The sequence below is a fragment of the Pinus tabuliformis genome, chromosome 5_2 (assembly GCF_031772625.1).
Source record: "Pinus tabuliformis cultivar Carrire ecotype Pingquan chromosome 5_2, CPIR1, whole genome shotgun sequence".
NCBI lineage: Eukaryota > Viridiplantae > Streptophyta > Pinopsida > Pinales > Pinaceae > Pinus > Pinus tabuliformis.
The window spans coordinates 1,099,695,484-1,099,716,849 of record NC_142306.1 but is presented as its reverse complement, the minus strand read 5'-3'; the positions used below and the strand labels follow the sequence as shown (position 1 = coordinate 1,099,716,849).

Below are 21,366 nucleotides of genomic sequence, written 5' to 3'. Positions count from 1 at the left end.
GAATGCAAAATATAAGAGATAATTTTTCATTGTTTAAATTGTATTTTTGAATGTTATATAGATTACATAAAGTTAAACATTTTACTTGTACATTTTTTTATTTTTAATTATTTTACATAAAATTATATAATGACATATGAAAAATTAATTAAACATATTTAACATATTCATTTTTGTTTTTTATTATAATTGACATAATTTTTTTATTTAGAAAATATTTATTTTTATTTTAAAAAGACCCGTGAACACTAACATATTTACACAACAAATCATACTAAGTTATAAAATGAGTTTTTAGACTCAATAATACTAAAATGCCCGACCAAAAAAAAATATATTCGAATCGATCATAAATAAACAAATTATTATGCGAAAGATGAAAATTACAAACAATATCGCGATTGGCAATACACATATCATATCACAATATTTACAAGGTAAAGGAGTTCACCTCATAGCCGTGGCTTGGAGGGGCTTACCAATTATTTCACTAAATCTATTCTAACATTCAACAGTTGAATAGAGAACCTGATGACTGACCGGCCATATCTATCTCGATTTCCCTTGACTCTTCACCATCGTCATCTCCATACTCTGTTGCTCCTTTTCATATGTATGGTCTTTGATCACCACAGGCAGAGCAGGAGATTCCACAGTCACTGTATCCACATGGCCATTACTGTGACCGACGAATGCCTCACTGGTTTCTCTCTTGTAAACATAAGACCGAGAGACAGCGAGGAAAAAAATCAGATTTAAAACGTTAAGAACTGCTAACAAGGCATAATAGTAGTAAAGCCGAGATGCATTGAGATTGTCCAAAATCCACTCGGTGTGGCCCTCTCTTCCTGTGATGTTAGTCATAACAGTGAGAAGAAAACTACTGATAAAATTCCCAATTCCCAGAGTACTGGCGAACAATGCAGTTCCTATGCTCTGCATGCTCTCGGGGGCCTGATCATAAAAGAATTCTAGTTTGCCCACTTCAACGAAGGAATCTGCTATGCCCATGAGCAAAAACTGAGGAAGCAAGATAAAAACGGTGAGCGGGGTTACTGCTTTTTGGTTGCCTTGAAGCCTGTGTGCTTTCACAACACTGATCCGCTGGATTTCGGTTATGGAGGCCACTCCCATAACTAGAACGTGGATGGCCAGTCCAATACCCATCCTCTGTAGGATTGTTATTCCTCTCGGATTGCCTGTGAATCTTCTCAAAATCCCTACTAGTACTCTGTCATATATTACAGTGAACACCAGCATTGACATCGTGACGAATGCTGTGACGCAGCCTGGGGGAATTTCAAAGTGAGAACCCAAATGCCTGTTCAGTCTCGTTCCCTGCTTTACGAACAGTGTGTTTACTTGGGCTGTCATGGCGCTTGGCATCAACATGGCAATCCAAATGGGTAGCAATTTTATCATAAGCTTCGTTTCTTCTACTTGGGTTACCGGACACAGCTTCCATGCACTGGTTGACCCGTCGTTTGTTGCTGCTTTATCCAGAAATCTGAAAGTAGAAAGGAAAACAATGTTATTTTATTGGGGTTAAGCTATGAATCAAAACTTAGGTAATAATAATAATAATAATAATAATAATAATAATAATAATAATAATAATAATAATAATAATAATAATAATAATAATAATAATAATAATAATAATAATAATAATAATAATAATATCTATTTTTAAGGTCACAGCCAAGCCAGACACCAAATTGGTGTATGAGACCCCCTTGTTTGTGGGACAAGGGACCCACCTCCGCACAGCGATTTGACTGCTAAGTCTACGAAGGCATACATACTCTACCCCCTCTGGTTTTGAACCTGTGACCTCTTAGGAGGAAACACATGCTCTTAACCATTAGGCCCACTCAAGCTGTTGGAATTCATTATTTCAACACTGTACAGCCTGCGGAAGAAGCAGATGACATGCTGAATGCATACTATTTTTTTATTTGCTTTTGAATTGCATACAACTATGTCATGCAAGTTTATAATTATGTCTATCCACCTGTAATGCAACTTCAAATCAGTAGTCAACCTCAGGAACTTCATCCTAACATGGATGACAATGAAGTATCGATTCATTTTGTCAATACGGCCATTCATGAGGGGACAACCATAAAGTATTGATTCATTTTGTCAATACGGCCTTTTATGACATGACATCAACTCATTGAGAGGACGTACATTATTATCGCATTAAGAGAGAAGATTATTTTCCCAAATCAAGTTATCAACTTAATATATTTAATTTTATATCATAATATTATTATTAAATTATTTTATGTTTTTGTTATATGAGTTATAATTATTTGTGATTTTATGTTATTTAAAATGTGATTTTAAATATATAAATAGATTTAGTATCTTAAAAATTTAAATTTTTTATTTTAAATTTTGTGATTTTAATAAATTTTAAAAATGAATATTTTTAAGTGTTATTTTTTAAAAAGTTTTTTGGTTTACTTTTAGATTTAATTTGTCTAAAATTTTGTAGAGATTTATTGAAATCACAAATTTGATAAATAAACTCTACACAATCCAAATTACCTAAAAAATTTCATGTTAGTAAATCTATATACCGCATAAAAAAAACCAATTTAAACAACACAAATTTGTTCTAACTAAAAATCTACAGAAAAATTTAAAAAATCACACTTAAAAACCAACTCCATTGAAAAATAGGCCAGAAATACCCTTAAAAACAAAAAGAAACTAAAACCTTATAGAACTTAACCAATACTAACACAAACCTAAAAAACCTTTACTATCCTAAACGTTAGACTCACCTCAAAAGCCGAGTATGATGAATAGGAAATCTTCTTTTAGCAACATACTCTTTGTAGTCCAATTCATGCAGTTGAATTGGGTCAGACGGTGCACTAATCCTCCATTTACGTGCCGCTGCAACAATTACCTGCGCCATGCGACCGAATGGATTTCCTTTCTGAGCTTTGTGTCTGTAAAATGGAGTGCCAATTAAGAATATTACAACGGATATGATCAATCCAACCGTGGGAATTCCATAACCCAAACTGAATCCCACATGCTCCTGAATATATATCAAAAAAGTCTGTCCAATCAATGTCCCAGTAAACGCACTGAACATCCACCAATTGAAGAAGGAGAACTTCTGATGCTTCTCCTTGATATCAAAATCATCGAACTGATCTGCACCCATGGTGGAGATGTTGGGCTTTGTACCGCCAGTGCCCACAGCAAGAATGTACAAAGCAGAGTAGAAAACCCCAACTTGAAACTTGGAAGCTTTCTCACATAACTTGTACTCCGATTTGCACTCCGGTGGTCTCAGGGATGGCAATGAGACGGCTAATGTCAAAAGTACCATTCCCTGCATCCAATACATATGTAAGCCTTGGCTCGTGTCACTCCAGATTCGAATATAGCACACACTTTTTTTTCTGAACATAGTAAACATTGTTTGCGGAGTTGTTGTTAGTGCGATTTTTTTTTTGAGATTTTGAACAGAAAAACCTATCACAAAAACTTCCAAAAAATCTCTTTAAAGACAACTCCATTGTTGTTTGCTTCACAGATATGTTTCACTATGTACCCAAATTATGAAAATAACGCAAATATAAAACTGAACTAGGAAAGATTGGTACCAAAAACATGAAGTATAATGAAGACAGAAACTTCCACAACCCATGAGCACTTTATAGGAATATTTTCTTTCGTAGAATATTGTTGGAAAGTTTATACCATTATAGATTTATTTTAAATAAAGATTTAAGATGAGAACTATTTTAATTAATTTATTTATTTTTAAGATTTAAAAAAAAAAATATTTTAACTAAAATAACAATTTTATAATGGACTAGACTAAGCTGCAGAATAAAACTGTCTGCTAAATAAATTGAAAAGTAAAAGTGAAGGACATAGATGAGATGCTCACCAGTATATAAATACACGAAAACACTGTAAATGTCCAATAGCGTCCCCAGTGAGTGTCTGCAATATATGCGCCGATAACAGGGGTGAGCCAAAGTGCTCCTGACCAGTTATTGACATTCTTTGAAGAATTCACAGTGCCCTCATGGAGTTTAGTTGTTAAGTAAATAACCAAATTGGAGGCAATTCCATAGAATGACATCCTTTCTAAGATCTCATAGCCTGTTGTCAAGCATCAACACCCATCAATGAACTGACAAAATGTAACAATATATTAACTAGTATTAACTGGTTGAGTTGAGTTCAAGAGAAACCAAGCATTGCAACTTACCAATGAGGAAGTAACAAGCTTTCCATCTTCCAGTTTTGGACCTGAGAGTCGGCCTGCCTTTGAGATCCACTGAGTTATCCATGGCGATTAATCCTTGAGGCTCCATGTTACACTTCTCTTGGCATTCATATTCCTTTTCACTTTCAGCCATTGCTCGATGCTATAAGTGGGAGCCTCTGGAATTTTACCTATATGTTTCTAATTTATAGGCTAAACTTCTTGTTAGTTGAAAATAAATCCCTGCCGACATTGGTTTTTAGTCTGAGAGGGTGTACTCGAAGTAGGAATCCAAGGGCACCTTCCGGCCATCGCTTTTGCGGCATGTGTTCCCGAGAATCATTGGCCCACCATATTATTTTGATTCGATTTTTGTGGTCAATGTCGTGACTGCTACAGGTAAACCATCTACGCGTGCTTTTTATCTTTCACCGGCTCTTCCAATCACGCCAGCAATTTGCCGACTCCGCGTACCTTTATGTCTTCGACTGTTCCCTGGAATTTGACGTGCTGTACAACGTGTATGCTACGCATACATTAAACTGACAGGTCAGACGTCTAAGGGCTGATACTCTATAATGTATTTGGTACGTACGCATGCTTTAAACTGACATTTATATGCATGCGGTATTCATTAGCCAACATTGCCAAAGTTTGTAAGTTTTAAGATAAATTTTTATTCTTAAATTTTCTTGGCTTAAATGGTTGTGTTATCAAATCTTATTCTTTTATAAATCTTGGAGAGACCATGTCATTTACTGTTGTTAACCTAATAACATAACAGCAATGTGGTAATTCGTAAATGAGGTATTTTTTTCCTTTCTATTGTTGAGCCTAGAGGCTCATTCTACAACCGATTATTTAGATGATGGATTTTTTATGGTTTTATAGTATTTTTCTTTTCATTATACATATTAAACCCCTTAGCATAGATCTATTAATGTTTTAAATGGAATTATAGTTTATAATGTGCATTAATTATTTATATAGTTTGGTTTTCAAGTCAAGTCATGTACCGAAACTTGTTTATGGGTCTCTCCTTAATTGGTTGCAGTGGGATAATGTACATCAATTTTCAGTGTGTTGAACTCATACAAAATGATATCAAAATAAGATAAATGTGAATTTCTTTCAATTAAACATGTGATGCACATAAATATAATTCTTAATTACCTTGGTTTCCATCTACCAAGAGGTCTCTTGGACTTCAATGGTTGTTAGGATTCCTCGACACCAACCCTAATGGATTAAGTATCCAACATTCCCCACTTAATCCAAAGGGGTGTATATGTGTCCAAGAAGAGAACTAAAATACAAAAATGTATGATAACCAATGGCTAGATGTGCTCTCTAAAATGGTGATTTAAAGAAGACCACAAACTAAGTGAGGTAACAGAACCTAAATTTTTCTACCGATGTTGGTTTAAGGCTGACCACCAACTCTAGAAATAGGCTCGAAGTTATCTCTGGAACAATTCCAAATCTAGCTAGAAGTTGAAGCCTTTTGCGAAGTAGAAGTGTTCCCTGGTGATGGTTTAAAGATGACCACAAACTAATGAAATGGGAAGTAGAAGACAAAGTCTTCTACAAGTTGTGGTTTAAGGTTGCCCACCAACCAAAACATGCTCATGGTACATGAATCTGGTTGTGGCTACAGTGGTGGCTTTGGTGCTAGTTGACTCTAGCTCTAGGCTCTAGTTCAAGATATGGCTCAAGCTCACTTGATATATATTCAAAGCTAAAAGTTGACCATCAATTCCCACCATTGTTAGATACAAGGTGAGAAGATAAAGATATCTTCACTGCAAGACATGTCAATACTTGAGAATGAAATCTAAGGTATGATCGATGTATCTTCCTACTTGTTGAAGACCATTGCTAAGAAGCGATCCTTTAAAGGTGAATATTTTCTCTTATAGGAGTCTTGTGTTTGGAACATCTATTTGTATGATATGTATGTTTTCCACAGTGCTCACAAGGGTGAAGATTGAAACACTAATTTTTCACATGGTCAACTCGATCACAATGTCTACATCTACGAATTTGAAGCAGATGTGGAGGTGGATGTGGAGCAAGTGAAGATGAATCGTCTAAAACAGACCCAACACTCTAAAGTTGGATTAGTTTGGAGTAGTCCAAAATGTCAAATGACACTTCCTTTTCATATCTGAGATCAGATTTGTGATTGTTGTTAATGACTTCTTCCCAAGGTCTAATGATGGGCTTAAGAAGTGTAAGCAGAACCTTTGCATCTTCGTGTAAATCTGCTCCTAAGGTGGCCTCATTGATCTGTTTAAGTGATGGTTGCTAATGGAAATCAATCTCAAATAGAGAATTGTTCTAACAAGAACAAGTTCAAAATGTTCATTCCTTTGCTTTAGTTCATGATGTTGAAGTTATGATTCAAGTTGTGGAAACTTAATCTTGTCTTGTGCATGTTGTAAACAAATTTGAATACCAGTAAGAGTAACCTTACTAATTTTGATTGTGTCATCAACACTAGAATGTATCAAAGTATTCAGTAATTCTAATACCATAATAATTTTGCAATTTTCTCAAAGCACAGAAAACACCTGCAATCAAATTTGATAGGTTGTCGGCTTTAACAAAAAAATGAACCTATAAACATACAAAAGACAAATAGCTCCCAATTTTAGTTAGTTATAACTAAACAATGGGTAGTGTGTTATGAACAAAATAGTGAAAAATATTCTCAATTAAGAATCAAATGAATCTCAAAGTGTTGCTATCAACACCTTCACCATAAATGAATAATAAGGACCTATATCCTTGCTCAATACAATGAAAGAGAAGTCTGAAAACCTTGTGTTGAATGAGAGTAGCCACCAAGAAATTAGTGTGAGTTTGAACCCATATTTTATGTAGGATATCGATGGGTAGAGATAGAATCAAAAAATTGTGGTGAGGCATTGAATGCGTTATTCTATTCCTAGAGAAGGATTGACCATGCTTCTGTAACCCATGCTAAAGACCTACTGCTTCATGTAACATCAATATAGAACTTTTCTTTGACTCGGTATATGACTACAAATGTTATCATTGAAAATACAAACAAGTGTTTTCACTGTAATGCATGGAAATCCAATTGTATGGCTTGTAGTGAACAATTTATTTCTCAAAATAGAGCCAATTGTGTTGTTGGTAACGTATGACTTGGGTAAGACTCGTTGTAGGAATTTCTCATCCAAGAATCCTTCCCTAGTTTTTAATGCCTGAAAAAGGGATGGAAAGCTATGGAACTGGCTCAGGATCAAGTTAAATCCATTGTGCAATCATTTGTTCTTAAGTAGTTATGTTGTTTAAATTCGCTTATTTTATAATTAATAGAACAAAAAATTAACCTTTATATTAATTATATAGACTATGCTTTGTCATGAAATATTAAACCAATAGAAAACAAAGTGTGGAGTGGAGCCAATGAAAGATATTTTTGTTAGAAAATAATATATCACAGAGAAATGATACACATAAAATATTGCGGAAACACAATCACAAAAAATGCATAAAAAAAGAGAGATACAGATATACGTGGTTCACCCAATTTGGAGTACGTCCACAGAGACACAGACAATTCTTCCTTTTATATTATCCAGTAAAACGAAGAGATACAACCTACATCAGATTCGCTGTACTTTCCCCTTCACTCTCACGCAGACTCCTTTCTCTTTCTTGCTCAGAATACACATATATCCAGACGTAATACAATTCCCTCATATATAGCGAGGGGTTGCCTTCTAGGGAAAAAAAACCCTAAATTAAACATAACTTCTACCATCAGATCATCTATTTTTAACTTAAGGGGCGGTGCCCCAAAACCCCTATTGAGGGCCCACTAGCCCCTAGACCCCCTAGTTGAGGGGGATGCCCGCCTCGCACCACCCCCCCACGTGGAGGGATGTACATTCTTCCTGGGGTATACATCCAGTTGAACACAAATACCTCTAAATCAGGAAGATAATCAGGCTCCACACCCAACAATCTCACACTTGGAGATTGATTATGACAACTCCATCATTGCTTCATGTGTTGGATAATGACTCCACTTTAGACTTGGTTGTTTCTCATCTTCATCATCATACTTTAATACCAATTGAAACTAAGCAGAATCTCAGTTTCTCTCTGGTTACAAATTTTGTTAACATATTTGCAGGGTTCTGGCTAGTTTGTATCTTTTCCAGCTTCAACTATCCATCTTCCAATATTGGTCGTATCAAATGGTACTTGAGTTGTATATGTTTAGTCTTGGAATGAAATGTTGAGTTATTTTCAAGATGAATGGCACTTTGGTTGTCACTGTATAACCTTCCCATCTCTTGCTTCTTAGCCAATTCATCCATAAACCATTTGCAACCAAATCATTTCTTTACTTGCCTTTGTAGAAGCAACATACTTTGCTTTTGTTATTGAAAGTGCAACAACACTCTGCATTTTTTAAACCTAACTAGCAGTTATTCCACCTATAGTAAACACATACCGTATGGTGCTCCTCTTGTTATGTCTATCACATGTCATATCTACATCAACATATCCTTGTAAACCAATGTTTGAACCACCAAATCATAATGCTTCATTTTAATGGCAGAAGTGTCCTCAGACACGTAATTTTATTAATCAGAAAAAACAATTACATGATTGATTTGCAAGAGTTTACACCCGAACAACCAAACACTCTTGCAATGAGCTATTTATAAGCTCCATGTCCTAACTACCTCTAATTATGGATCACTTATTAAATAACAAGTGTCCATTTACATTAAATGCTATTCAAACCAACTAGCTAACTAATCTCCTAAAATAGAGCCTAAGATACGACACATTTGGAGAGTCATATCTTGTTACAACAATATACTAATTTCTAATTGTCTCCATTAAATAATTAATCATTCTAGAATAATAATTATTAATTTAATTTCTTAAATTAATAATTATTTTATTTCAATTTTATAACCTATGATAATAAATTATTTTTGGATCATCTAACATTCCCCCCTATGATCCAAAGATACATTACAACAGATACCAAGTTCATCCCTGAACTTAGTAAATTTTATTCTGCCAAGCGGTTTCGTGAAAATGTCGGAGATCTGATCTTCGGAAGGACAATAAACTGGCTTAAGGACATCTTTGGCAATGAGAGATCTGATATGATGATACTTGGTGTCCACATGCTTTGTCTTTGAATGAAAAACTTGGTTCTTGCCAAGTTTGATGGTTGACTGGCTGTCAATGAATAATGATGTAGCTTCTGCCTGAGAAATGCCCAAGTCCTGCAAAATTCGGCGCAACCAAACAATTTCACATGCTGCTTCCCATGCTGAAATGTACTCTGCTTCTGCTGAAGAAGTGGCCACTGTAGCTTGTTTCTTACAACTCCAAGATATTGCTGCTGACCCCATATTCATTAAATAACCTGATGTTGATGCTCGATCATCAATACTCCCAGCAAAGTCGGCATCGGAATATCCACCAAGTACAAAATTTTTAGTCTTTGTGTAAAGAAGACCAAAATCTTTTGTTCCTTGGATATATCGAAGAACTCTTTTGGCTGCATTCCAGTGGCTGTCTCGTGGTTCCTGCATAAAACGTGAAAGAATACTGACTGCATAAGATAGATCAGGATGAGTATTTGTCAAATAAATCAAGCTGCCAATCAACTGTCTGTAAGTTGTACTGTCCACCTTTCCCCCCCTTCAAATTTTGAAAGTTTCAAGTTTTGCTCCATGGGGGTGAGAACGGGCTTACAATCTTGCATGCTAAATCGCTGAAGAATCTCTGCGGCATACTTACTCTAAGAAATGAAAATATGATGTGGACGTTGGAAGACTTCAACTCCAAGATAGTAGTGAAGTAATCCCAAATCTGTCATCTTAAAACCTGCATGTAACTCCTTTTTCACCTGTGCAATATGATCATCATGATTGCCAGTGATGATCAAATCATCTACATACATAACAAGAATTACCAAATATTTTCCCTGTTGTCGCACATACAAAGTATCATCAGATTCACTTCGTTGAAAACCAACTTTCTTAAGGTATTCATCCATCTTTGCATACCAAGCTCGGGGAGCTTGTTTTAACCCATATAAAGCCTTGATCAATTTGCAGACTTTATGTTCTTGTCCTTCAACTTCAAAACCTGGTGGTTGGGTCATATACACTTCCTCCTGTAAATCCTCGTTGAGAAAATCACTTTTCACATCCATTTGATGAACTTTCCATCCTTTTTGAGCGGCCAATGCAAGTGTTAATCAGATGGTGTGCGATTTAGCTGTAGGAGCAAAAGTTTCTTCATAATCAATGCCTTCCTGCTGCGCAAAACCCTTTGCGACAAGTCGTGATTTATACTTTTCAAGTTCACCCTTCTGATTATACTTAATTATGTAAACCCATTTACAGCCTATGGGTTTAACATTTGCTGGACAATCAACAAGTTTCCAAGTGTTGTTATCAATTACTACTTGATATTCTTCAACCATAGCCTGTTGCCATTCTTTATGTTTTACTACCTCTTTGTATGTGGAAGGTTCATTAAAATCATTTGCTATCAAGGCAAAATTGCCTTCACTTCTATGTGCCCTTCTGGTGCCAGTTTTATTCTGTTCATCAGGCTTTACATCTTTCAAAAGTTGAACTGCCCATTTCGGAAGTTGGTGCTCACTTGTTTGTGCTTCTGTAAAGTCCCCATCATTGTAAAGAGGATTAATATAAACTGATGTTCGTCGTTCAGGTGAAGAATGTGGAGAATAACTGTCAGAAGAACTGCTGCTGCTTGGAGATGCGGGTGAACTGCTAGAAGACCCAGATGATTTTGTTGATGTAGATGGACTGGATGACTCATCGCCAGAGGAAGGAAAATCAAGTTCATACCAATTTGGTGAAGTTGGTTGACTTTGCATTTTTCCATTTCTTTTACTTCCCTTAGTTTCTAATTTGTGAAGAAGATTTTCAATTTCTTTAGCACTCTTACTCTCTATTTCATCAAAAATGACATCCCTGCTCACAATGAATTTTCCATTGGTCAAAAGACGATACCCTTTCTTCTCATTAGAATAGCCAATCATTGTGCATTTTAAACTTCTTGAGTCAAGTTTAGTTCGTTTTTCTTTCAGAACTAAGGCATAACACACTGACCCAAAAACTCTAAGATGTTTAACTCGAGGTTTGAAACCAAACCAAGCTTCATAAGGTGTGATTCTGTCTAAAGAAGCAGTTGGAGATCTGTTTCTTAAGTAGACAGCTGTATGTATTGCTTCCGCCCAATATGTTGGACTTAACCTCTTGAATGTTAACATGGATCTCGCCATTCCTAACAAAGTGCGATTCATTCTTTCGACTACTCCATTTTGCTGTGGAGTGTAAACATTAGTGAGATGTCGTCTTATGCCATTTTCACTGCAATAAGTTTTGAATTCATTTGAAGTGAATTCTCCCCCATTATCCGTCCTGAGAGTACCTATCTTTTCTTTGACTTCATTTTCAACAAGTTGGCGAAAAAGTTTAAACTTATCAAATGCTTCTGACTTGTTCTTCAAGAAGTAAACCCAAGTCATTCTGCTGAAATCATCAATGAATAGTAAGAAATATTTGCAACCACCAAATGAAGTTTGTAGTGGACCACAAACATCACTGTGAACTAGTTGTAGCCGCCTGTTTGCACGCCATGAACTTGTTGGAAAACTTTCGCGATTTTGTTTCCCATAAATGCAAGCTTCACATTTTGCATTTTCCCTTTTGAATGTGGGAAGTCCTTTAACCATTCCTTGTTTCTGCAATTGAGAAAGACTCTCAAAATTCAAATGTCCATATCTTACATGCCATAGTCTTATAGGTGAAATACCTGTAGTCACTGCCCCTGCAAAATCAGAATGCCTTGGAATAACTGTCCCTTTCATCCGTAACAGTTTTCCATCTTCATAACCTGTCATAACTGTTTTCAAGTTCTGTTTCACTGAATTAATCTTCACTAAACCATCTTCCATAATCACCTGATGTCCTGCTTGTCGAATCGTGACTAAAGAGAGCAAATTTTTCTTGAAACTGGGTACATACCATACATTGGAAATCATTTTTTCTCCAATACCAGGGAGAAAAACGTTTACTACTCCTTTTCCATAAGGAGTATGTTTTGTATCATCAGCAAGAAAAATGGAATTAAGTTGGCAATCTTGAAAATTCCAAAAAAAATCACGTCGACAAGTCATGTGCTGAGTTGCCCTGGAATCCAAGATCCAGGCATCTTCATAGTCACTTCTAAGATGGGATGAAAGTTGTGATGCTGGTGAGGAAGTAAAAACATATTCTGAGTTATCCTCATCTTGATCATTTGCAAATTGCGCTGAATGCTGCTGAAACTTGGGAATTTTATTAAGTGATGTTCGACAATCTTCAGCATAATGGCCAACTTTGTTACATCTTCGACACACAATTTGATTTAAGTCTCTTCCTCTTCCTGAAGATTGTCCTCTGCCTCTGCTTTGACCTCTATTTTGAGATTGTCCTCTACCTTGACTATTATATCCTTGTCCTTGAAAATTGCCTCTTCCTTGGTTGTTTCCTCTACCTTGAAAATTATTTCTTCCTCCTCTGTTAAAATTGTTGCCTCTGCTTTGGCTTCGACCTCGATTATGTGCTGCTTGATTCTGATTCCCTCTACCTCTTCCTCAAGAACTATCTGCTGATGACTTTCTAGTGCTGGCCTCTGTGAGAAAAACATCTTCACCAACTTTCTTCTTCTTCCCAAAAGTTTTATCATGTTGACTCAACATTTCACAAAGTTCATCAAACTTTAGTTTTTCTAATTTCCCAGTTACTTGTAAAGTCTCTAAAAAATGTGTATAGGAAGAAGGAAGCCCAGCAATTACAATTGTGACCATAAAGCTATCATCAATTGCGGGAAAACCAGCATTAATAATTTCTTGCCTGATATTCTTAAGTCTTGAGAGATATTCAAGAACATCACCGCCTTCAGTTAATTTTTGTTGCAACAATTTTAATTGTAGATCGACTTTCTTTGATTCAGGTTGAGTATCAAAGAGGTCTTTAAAATTTTTCAAAGCAGTCCATGCATCTATAGCATTTTCTATATGGACATACATTTCATCATTCACAGACGTTTTAATAAGAGCTAAGGCTTTAGCATTCTTGATTTCCCATTTTGCTAGTGCAGCTGCATCTGTGGGTTTATTCGGCTTAACATCTCCATCACATATTCCCTGCCATAATTCATTGTAAATGAGTGTGCTTTCGATGAGTCGATGCCATGTTTTATAAGATTTGGTGCCTTCTAGTTTGTCGGAATCAGAAAACAAATTAATCAACTTAGACATTTTAGCGTTGAAGCGTCGCACCAAGAATTAGAACAGAAAGGACAAGATAGTGAACACAACACACCACGCAAAAACACGATCTATCAGGGCTTGGCCTTGACCCTCGAATAGTCGTCAAAACAAGAGAAAATTGACTGAGCTTTGCACTTGGCTCTAGTCAATTTCTCAAATTTTTACAAGGCAACTTTCAAAATTTGACTTTTTACAATGGTGCTTTTGCACAATGTGGTAAAAAAATTTACCCCCCCTCAAAGTAAACTTACTTTGAGTTACACTTATCTCTCCAAAAATTAGAATTAAAATCCCCTTAATATTCCAAAAACAATAAATTCCCAAAAAAAATCACCAATCTCTCCAAAATACAATATACCTTATCTCTCCAAATATTTGCAAAATTAAAAATATTCTTTATCTCTCCACAAAAATTACAAACAAGGGAAAAACCTTATCACTCCATTAACATTACAAAATTAAAAAATATTTTTATTGCAGGCACGCTGACTTGTTGCTGACAGGCTGGCTCATGCTGGCAGGTTGGCTCACGCTAGCTTCTTGCTCTTTCCATAACCTCTGCACGCATTGCATAATTCGGTCTATTCTTCTTGACTGGAATTAATGTATGTTTGGCATGTTCTGCATCTCTTCTTCATCAGCTTGTGGAGGCTTTATTGTTCCTTGCAGTAGATCCATTATATGTCATTGAAAGAGGCCCGCCCAGAGGAAACATGCCAAGCATTTTTGATTTTCAGGTCATTAACATGTGAGAAAATTCAAGCTTCATCATCTATTTTGAGCTTGCATCTAGCAAAGTAGTGGTTCAGTCAGGATCAAATAGGGTTGCTATTTACGTGTCTTCCAATTCAAAATCCATTAGTAAGCTTTCAGTATTATCAGGAACCAAAAGCATGAAGCAGACACTCAAGCAAGGGCATGGAAAAAAAGAAAAAATGATACTCAGGCAGACAGTTCTTCAAAAACAGCAAAGAAATTTGAGCCATTCAGTGAATTGCTGTTCGTATAGGCGATGCGTATCCACCTCGGCCTCGGAGCAGATGAAATATATATTGACGAGGCACGATTCACTCACTTCAGGTCCTTCCTGGGGTCTCCCTCTGGTTTTCTGAGTTCTTTGTTGTGATAAAAAACGTGTAACTGAATCTTCGATACGTGATCGACGAGTCGCCTCCTCATGTACTCGGCATTTTGATTGGTTCTTTGCCTGGTGTCGGTCCCTGGAGTGGTTCCATCGCCCAAAGATTAGCCGTTTAATACTCTCGCCCACCTTCCTGTCGTCTACTTGCCCTCAGGGTCGGAATTGCAAAATGTAACAGTCGATTTCAGTTTACAAGGGCTCCTCGTTTCTCTGTTCCACGCGTCAATCCGAGGCTTAGAGATCAGAGTTGTTCTTCTTATTACTCAGCTGTTCTTCAATGGCGGCTGGATCAGAGCTTTTCTTCTTATTACTCAGCTGTTCTTCAATGGCGGCCAGATCGGAGCTGTTCTTCTTATTACTCAGCTGAAAATGTACTATAAAACCGTTTTTTCTTGGGGTTTTGGCTTTCCACACAAATCACAAGTATTCGCGTGGCGGATTGTGTTCAAACATCAAACTTAAGAAACCAGTGAGAATAAATACTCGTGTAGCAGAAATTTTTACAATTGATTTTTAGATTTAAAAAATCTAAAATCACAAAAATACTAATTTTTTATTTGAACATAAAACTGGACAAATTCATACCAATCATTTGCTGATCAATTCCATGGAGTTTTCCAAAAACTTGTAGAGCTAGAATCTCCTCTTCACATCCACTGCAGCATTACTGAAGCTCTGATACCACAATAATGGCAGAAGTGTCCTCAGACACGTAATTTTATTAATCAGAAAAAACAATTACATAATTGATTTGCAAGAGTTTACACCCGAACAACCAAACACTCTTGCAATGAGCTATTTATAAGCTCCATGTCCTAACTACCTCTAATTATGGATCACTTATTAAATAACAAGTGTCCATTTACATTAAATGCTATTCAAACCAACTAGCTAACTAATCTCCTAAAATAGAGCCTAAGATACGACACATTTGGAGAGTCATATCTTGTTACAACAATATACTAATTTCTAATTGTCTCCATTAAATAATTAATCATTCTAGAATAATAATTATTAATTTAATTTCTTAAATTAATAATTATTTTATTTCAATTTTATAACCTATGATAATAAATTATTTTTGGATCATCTAACACATTTGTGGTACCTCTCAAATACCTGAGAATCCACTTCATTGCCATCCAATATTATTTTCCTGGATTATTCATGTACCTGCTTACAACTTCCAATGCATGTGAAATATCAGGCCTTGTGCAGACCAATGCATACATTAAGCTTCCAACTGTTGATGCATATGAAACTTTAGACATATAATCCATCTCTTCCTGAGTCTTGGGACACATCTCCTTACTTAGTTTGAAATGGCTAGCCAAAGGTGTACTAACTGGTTTTTCATTTTGGATATTAAATATTTACAACAACTTTTGTATGTACTCATTGTGAGATAATGTTAAATTTATGATTTTTCACGTCTCTAGTTATTCTCATACAAAGGATTTGTTTTGCAGCACCTAAATCCTTCATTTCAAATGAATTTGCCAATTTTCTTTTGAGCACATTTATTTCCTGCATGTTAGACCCTGCAACAAGCATGACATCTACATACAATAACAATATAATATCACTGCCATCATTTTTTATTTTGAGATAAACAAAATGATCAGAGTGGCATCTAGTATAACCTTGTTCAGACATAAATCTGTCAAATTTTAGGTACCACTACCTTGGAGCTTGTTTTGGGCCATACAAGCTCTTCTTCTTCAACTTACACACTATTGTCTCCTTCCCTTTGACCTCATACCCTTGTGTCTGTTGCATATAGATCTCTTCCTCCAAATCGCCATGGAAAAAGGTCATCTTTACATCTAACTGCTCAAGAAGAAAATATTTTGCTGCTATTAGAATTAAAATAGTTCTTATTGAATTCATTCTAACAACTGGAGAAAATATTTCATCAAAGTATATATCTTTCTCTGTGCAAATTCCTTCACCACAAGTTTATATTTATACCTTTTTCTACCTCCATCTTCTTTCTTTAACCTATAAACCCATTTATTTTGTAATGATGTTTTACCTATAGACAACCTGACTAAGTTCCAAGTCTAGTTATGTACCAAGGAGTCCATCTCTTCTTTCATGGCTAGCTCCCACTTCTTCCTATTTTCTACTTGCATTACTTCTTCATAACATTTTGGTTCACCAGAATCAGTCAACAATGCATAATATAATGAAGGAGAGTATCATTCAGGAGGTCTACTTATCCTGGTAGATCCTCTAACACCACATTTAGGTGTTTGAGGTGCCTCTTGTTTTTGTAGTTGTTGTTGTTGTGTTTTTTTATTATTATGATTTTCAAACACCTTTACTTTTTATGTGATCCCATCAAACACTGTGTATTCTTTGTTTTCTTTTCCTGCATATGATCCTTATATGAGACCCTTTCATTGAATATGACATCTCTACTCCTAATGATTTTGTGATTTTCATAATCATATAAGCGATAACCAAAATCATTAACACCATATCCAATAAAAGTGCATTTCTTTGAGTTTGCCTCAAGCTTTGTTCTATTTTATTTATTAATGTGGACATAAGCTTCATAACCGAAAGTCTTTAAAACTGAGTAGTTTACCTTTTTACCCGTCCATGCATCCTTCAGAATACCACCATCCAAGGAATTTGAAGGCCCTCTATTTATTAGATAAGCATCAGTATCTATAGCATTTGCCCAAAATTGTAAGGCAATCCTGCATGCAATCTCTTGCAGCTTGCACGTTCATCCTTTCTGACACACCATTTTCTTGTGGTGTTCCTAAAACTGTTTTCTCTCTGTGAATTCCATGCTCTGAAAAATACTTATCAAACTCTTTGCTGCAATATTCTCCTCCATTGTCTAATCTAAGACACTTCAACTTCTTTCTTGTCTCGTTCTCAACCAAAGCTTTCCATTTCTTGAAAGTATCAAATACATCATATTTATTTCGAGTACAATAAATCCAGGATTTTCTGGTTGCATCAACAATAAAAGTAATATAATAATGACAGTCACTGAGAAATGATACCTGAACAAGTCCCCATACATTTGTATGCACAAGCTCTAATTTTTTGCTTTTCTTTTATTTCCCAACTCTAATAAATTTGACTCTCTTATGTTTTCCATCAACACAATTCTCACATAAATCAAAATCAACATGCTTCAAACCTGGCAACAAATTTCTAAAATGAAGAATCTACATCCCCTTCTCACTCATGTGCCCAAGCCTATGATGCCACAATGTGGTATCTGCTCCTATGGAAGTTAAAGCATTAACAAAATTAGAAATATATTGCATAAATACAATGTACCAACCTTTTCTCCTTTTGCTATTACTAGGGCTCTGTTATGCTCTTAACCTGCAAAATAATACCCAGATACAGAATATGCGAAGAAAAGATACCCAGAACACAGAATATGCGAAGAAAAGATACCCAGAACACAGAATAGCAATGATTTTATTATTCAAAGAGCAATGTTCACATGCCTCTTCGAGGGGGCAACCTCCAATAGAGCAGAGCTCGATTACAAAATAAGACACGATGCTCCTCGCAGGGAGTCTCTATCCTTTATATATGACTCATACATGCAATACCACGGGTCAATATCGTGAGTTTTATTAATACCATCTATCTAATACTACGGCTACGGCCCATTTGCAACTAACTGTGGTCCCGTCATTAATTTCGGGTTAACCACTTACAAAATATATGGGCTTTATTGACTCTTTGACTATGACGTGATCCCAAGACATAAATAAGGGGGTTAGGGTGGGACCCTAACATGCCCTCCCCCTTAAGACTAGCCTTGTCCTCAAGGTTGAAGCTGCGGAAACTGCTGAAGAATAGTAGCTGGTTCCCAAGTTGCATCTTCCGGAGAGGTGTCTTTCCATTTGACGAGGACTTCCTTAATCATGCGGCCGCGCAGGTGCTTGTCTCTTGTGGCGAGGACCTGTTCGGGTTGAAGCCAGATTGACCCTTCGTCGTCCAGTTCAGGTAGACTGGTTTGAACTCGGCAATTGTTCCCAATTACTTTCTTGAGGCATGATACATGGAAAACTGGATGGATTTTTGTAGTAGGTGGCAAAGCCAACTTGTAAGCCACTTCTCCAATGCGCTGAAGTACTTGGTAGGGTCCGTAGAATTTTGGAGATAGCTTCTGACAACCCTTGTCTTTGAGTGATGTTTGCTTATATGGTTGCAGCTTCAAAAAGACTTGGTCCCCTTCTTGAAACTGGCGCTCTGAGTGATGCTGGTTGACCTATTGCTTCATGCGGTTCTGAGCTTGATGAAGATTCTCTCTAAGATGGGCGAGCATGGTGGCGCGGTGTTGTAGGAGTTGATCCACTGCTTGTACTTTGGAGCATCCCTGGAGATAAGAAATAGGGGAAGGCGGAAGTTGACCATATACTGCTTCATAAGGAGTCATTTTAGTAGTGGCATGATAGTTGGTGTTATACCACCATTCCGCCAGCGGTAACCACTGTACCCAAAGGTGTTGCTTTTCTGAAGTGAAACACCTGAGGTAGGTTTCTAGACATTTGTTGACGGCTTCGGTTTGACCATCTGTTTGCGGATGATAGGAAGTGTTGAGTTTTAGTTGAGTGCCCTGTATCCTGAAGAGTTCTTGCCAAAAATTACTGGTGAAGATCGGGTCGCGATCAGACACAATAGAAGTGGGCATGCCATGTAGTTTGAATATCTGATCCATGAAAGTTTGCGCAACCAAAGTTGGTGTAAACGGGTGGGGTAGGGCACAAAAATGAGCATACTTTGACAAGCGGTCCACCACCACCATGATGACTGACTTGTTCCCTGATTTTGGAAGACCTGTAATGAAATCCATGGAAACCTCCGTCCAAATTGATGTCGGAATGGGTAATGGTTGTAATGTGCCTGGTGTGTTGACAGTTTCTCCTTTGTGGCGTTGACAGACATCACATTCTGCGACAAAAGTAAGGATGTCCTTTTTCATGCCGGTCCAAAAAAATGATCTTCTGGTGCGAGCATAAGTTTTCTGAAAGCCCGAATGTCCTACAATGGGAGATGAGTGCAATTCGGCCAATATGCGACTTTTGAGGGTTGATGTTGGTGATATTACTACTCTATCCCGGTAACGAAGAATATCATCCTGCCAGGAGTAGCCTTTGATGGAATTTGGATCGTCCTGCAATTGAGAAATGAGTTGGGATAGCCCTGGATGTGAAAACCATTCTCTGTGAGCTTCTTCAATCCATTCTGGAATGGGTAGGGAAATTGCTAGCAGAGTACTTTCTTCCTCAAATTGGCGAGATAATGCATCTGCTACCCTATTGTCTTTCCCTTTCTTGTAAATGATCTCATAATCATATCCCAGCATTTTAGCTAGCCATTTATTTTGTTGTGGGGAAGATAGGCGTTGCTCCAGAAAATATTTAAGACTGTGATGATCTGTGCGGATTTGGAAACGTCGCCCCAATAAGTAAGGGCGCCAAGTGTCGACTGCATGTAAGATGGCCATCATTTCTTTTTCATAGGTAGATTGGCCCAGATTCTTCCCACTTAGTTGTTGGCTTGTGAAGGCCAAGGGTCGCCCTTCCTGTATTAAGACTGCCCCAATACCTGTCCCTGAAGCATCACATTCAATGACAAAAGATTTGTTGAAGTTAGGTAGTGCTAAGACTGGAGTGGAACACATGGCATTTTTGAGGGCTGTAAATGCCTGTTGGGCTTCCTCATTCCAGAAGAAGGAATTTTTCTTTAGGAGTTGAGTGAGGGGCTTCGCTATGCGGCCATAGTTGCGGACAAATTTACGATAATAGCCGATGAGTCCCAAAAATCCTCTCAAGCTCTTCAAGGTCTTAGGTTGAGGCCATTCTTGCATTGCCTGGATCTTTTTGGGGTCCACCTTGACACCTTCCCGCCCCACAATGTGGCCCAAATACTCAACTTCTTCCATGCCAAACGAACACTTGGACAATTTGACAAATAATTTATGTTGGCGGAGCAGTTGCAAGAGTAGATCTACATGGTGAAGATGTGCAGCCCAAGTGCCACTATAGATGAGGATGTCATCGAAGAAGACCAGGACAAATTTACTGAGATATGGTTTAAGAAGGTGATTCATAAGGCTCTGAAAAGTAGAAGGGGCATTACAAAGACCAAATGGCATGACCAGGAACTCATAATGGCCTTCATGAGTTCGGAATGTCGTCTTGGGAATGTCGACTTCCTTCATGCGAATTTGGTGGTAGCCTGAGCGAAGATCCAACTTAGTGAAGAATTGAGCCCCATTGAGTTCGTCCAGCAAATCGTCAACCACCGGGATGGGAAATTTATCTTTGACTGTCAACTTATTGAGGGCCCTGAAGTCGGGACACATCCGCCACTCTCCGTCTTTCTTGAGCACCATGACCACTGGGGATGAATAAGGACTAACGCTGGGACGAATGACACCTGCTTCCAAAAGTTCCTTGATTATCTTTTCTATTTCATTCTTTTGGGTGAATGGATATCTATATGGCCGCACGTTTGGGGGTTGGGCCCCTGGAACCAGTGTGATGCTATGATCATGTTCCCCTTGCGATGGTGGAAGCTCCTTAGGCTTGTCAAAGACCTGCCGATGTTTATTTAAGATTTGTTGCA

General features: G+C 37.1%; 1 protein-coding gene across 1 annotated transcript; it reads right to left on the bottom strand.

The window, feature by feature from the left end:
- Positions 1 to 350: 350 nt before the first annotated feature.
- LOC149163073 (protein NRT1/ PTR FAMILY 5.2-like) lies at positions 351 to 4,478 on the bottom strand. The gene is made up of 4 exons (XM_089437517.1): positions 4,250 to 4,478; positions 3,923 to 4,140; positions 2,796 to 3,358; positions 351 to 1,507 (listed from the first exon to the last, which is right to left on the bottom strand). Exons 1-4 carry the CDS (start codon positions 4,398 to 4,400, stop codon positions 550 to 552), a joined length of 1,890 nt encoding a protein of 629 aa, XP_089293643.1. The 5' UTR covers positions 4,401 to 4,478; the 3' UTR covers positions 351 to 549.
- Between the last annotated feature and the right edge of the window lie 16,888 nt (positions 4,479 to 21,366).

Excerpts from the sequence above, each read along its gene's own strand:
- LOC149163073 (XM_089437517.1), bottom strand. The coding sequence starts at position 4,400 with ATGGCTGAAAGTGAAAAGGAATATGAATGCCAAGAGAAGTGTAACATG. Across the intron at positions 4,141-4,249 it reads AGCTTGTTACTTCCTCATTG|GCTATGAGATCTTAGAAAGG; the intron begins GTAAGTTGCAAT and ends GCTTGACAACAG. Across the intron at positions 3,359-3,922 it reads TTTCGTGTATTTATATACTG|GGAATGGTACTTTTGACATT; the intron begins GTGAGCATCTCA and ends TATTGGATGCAG.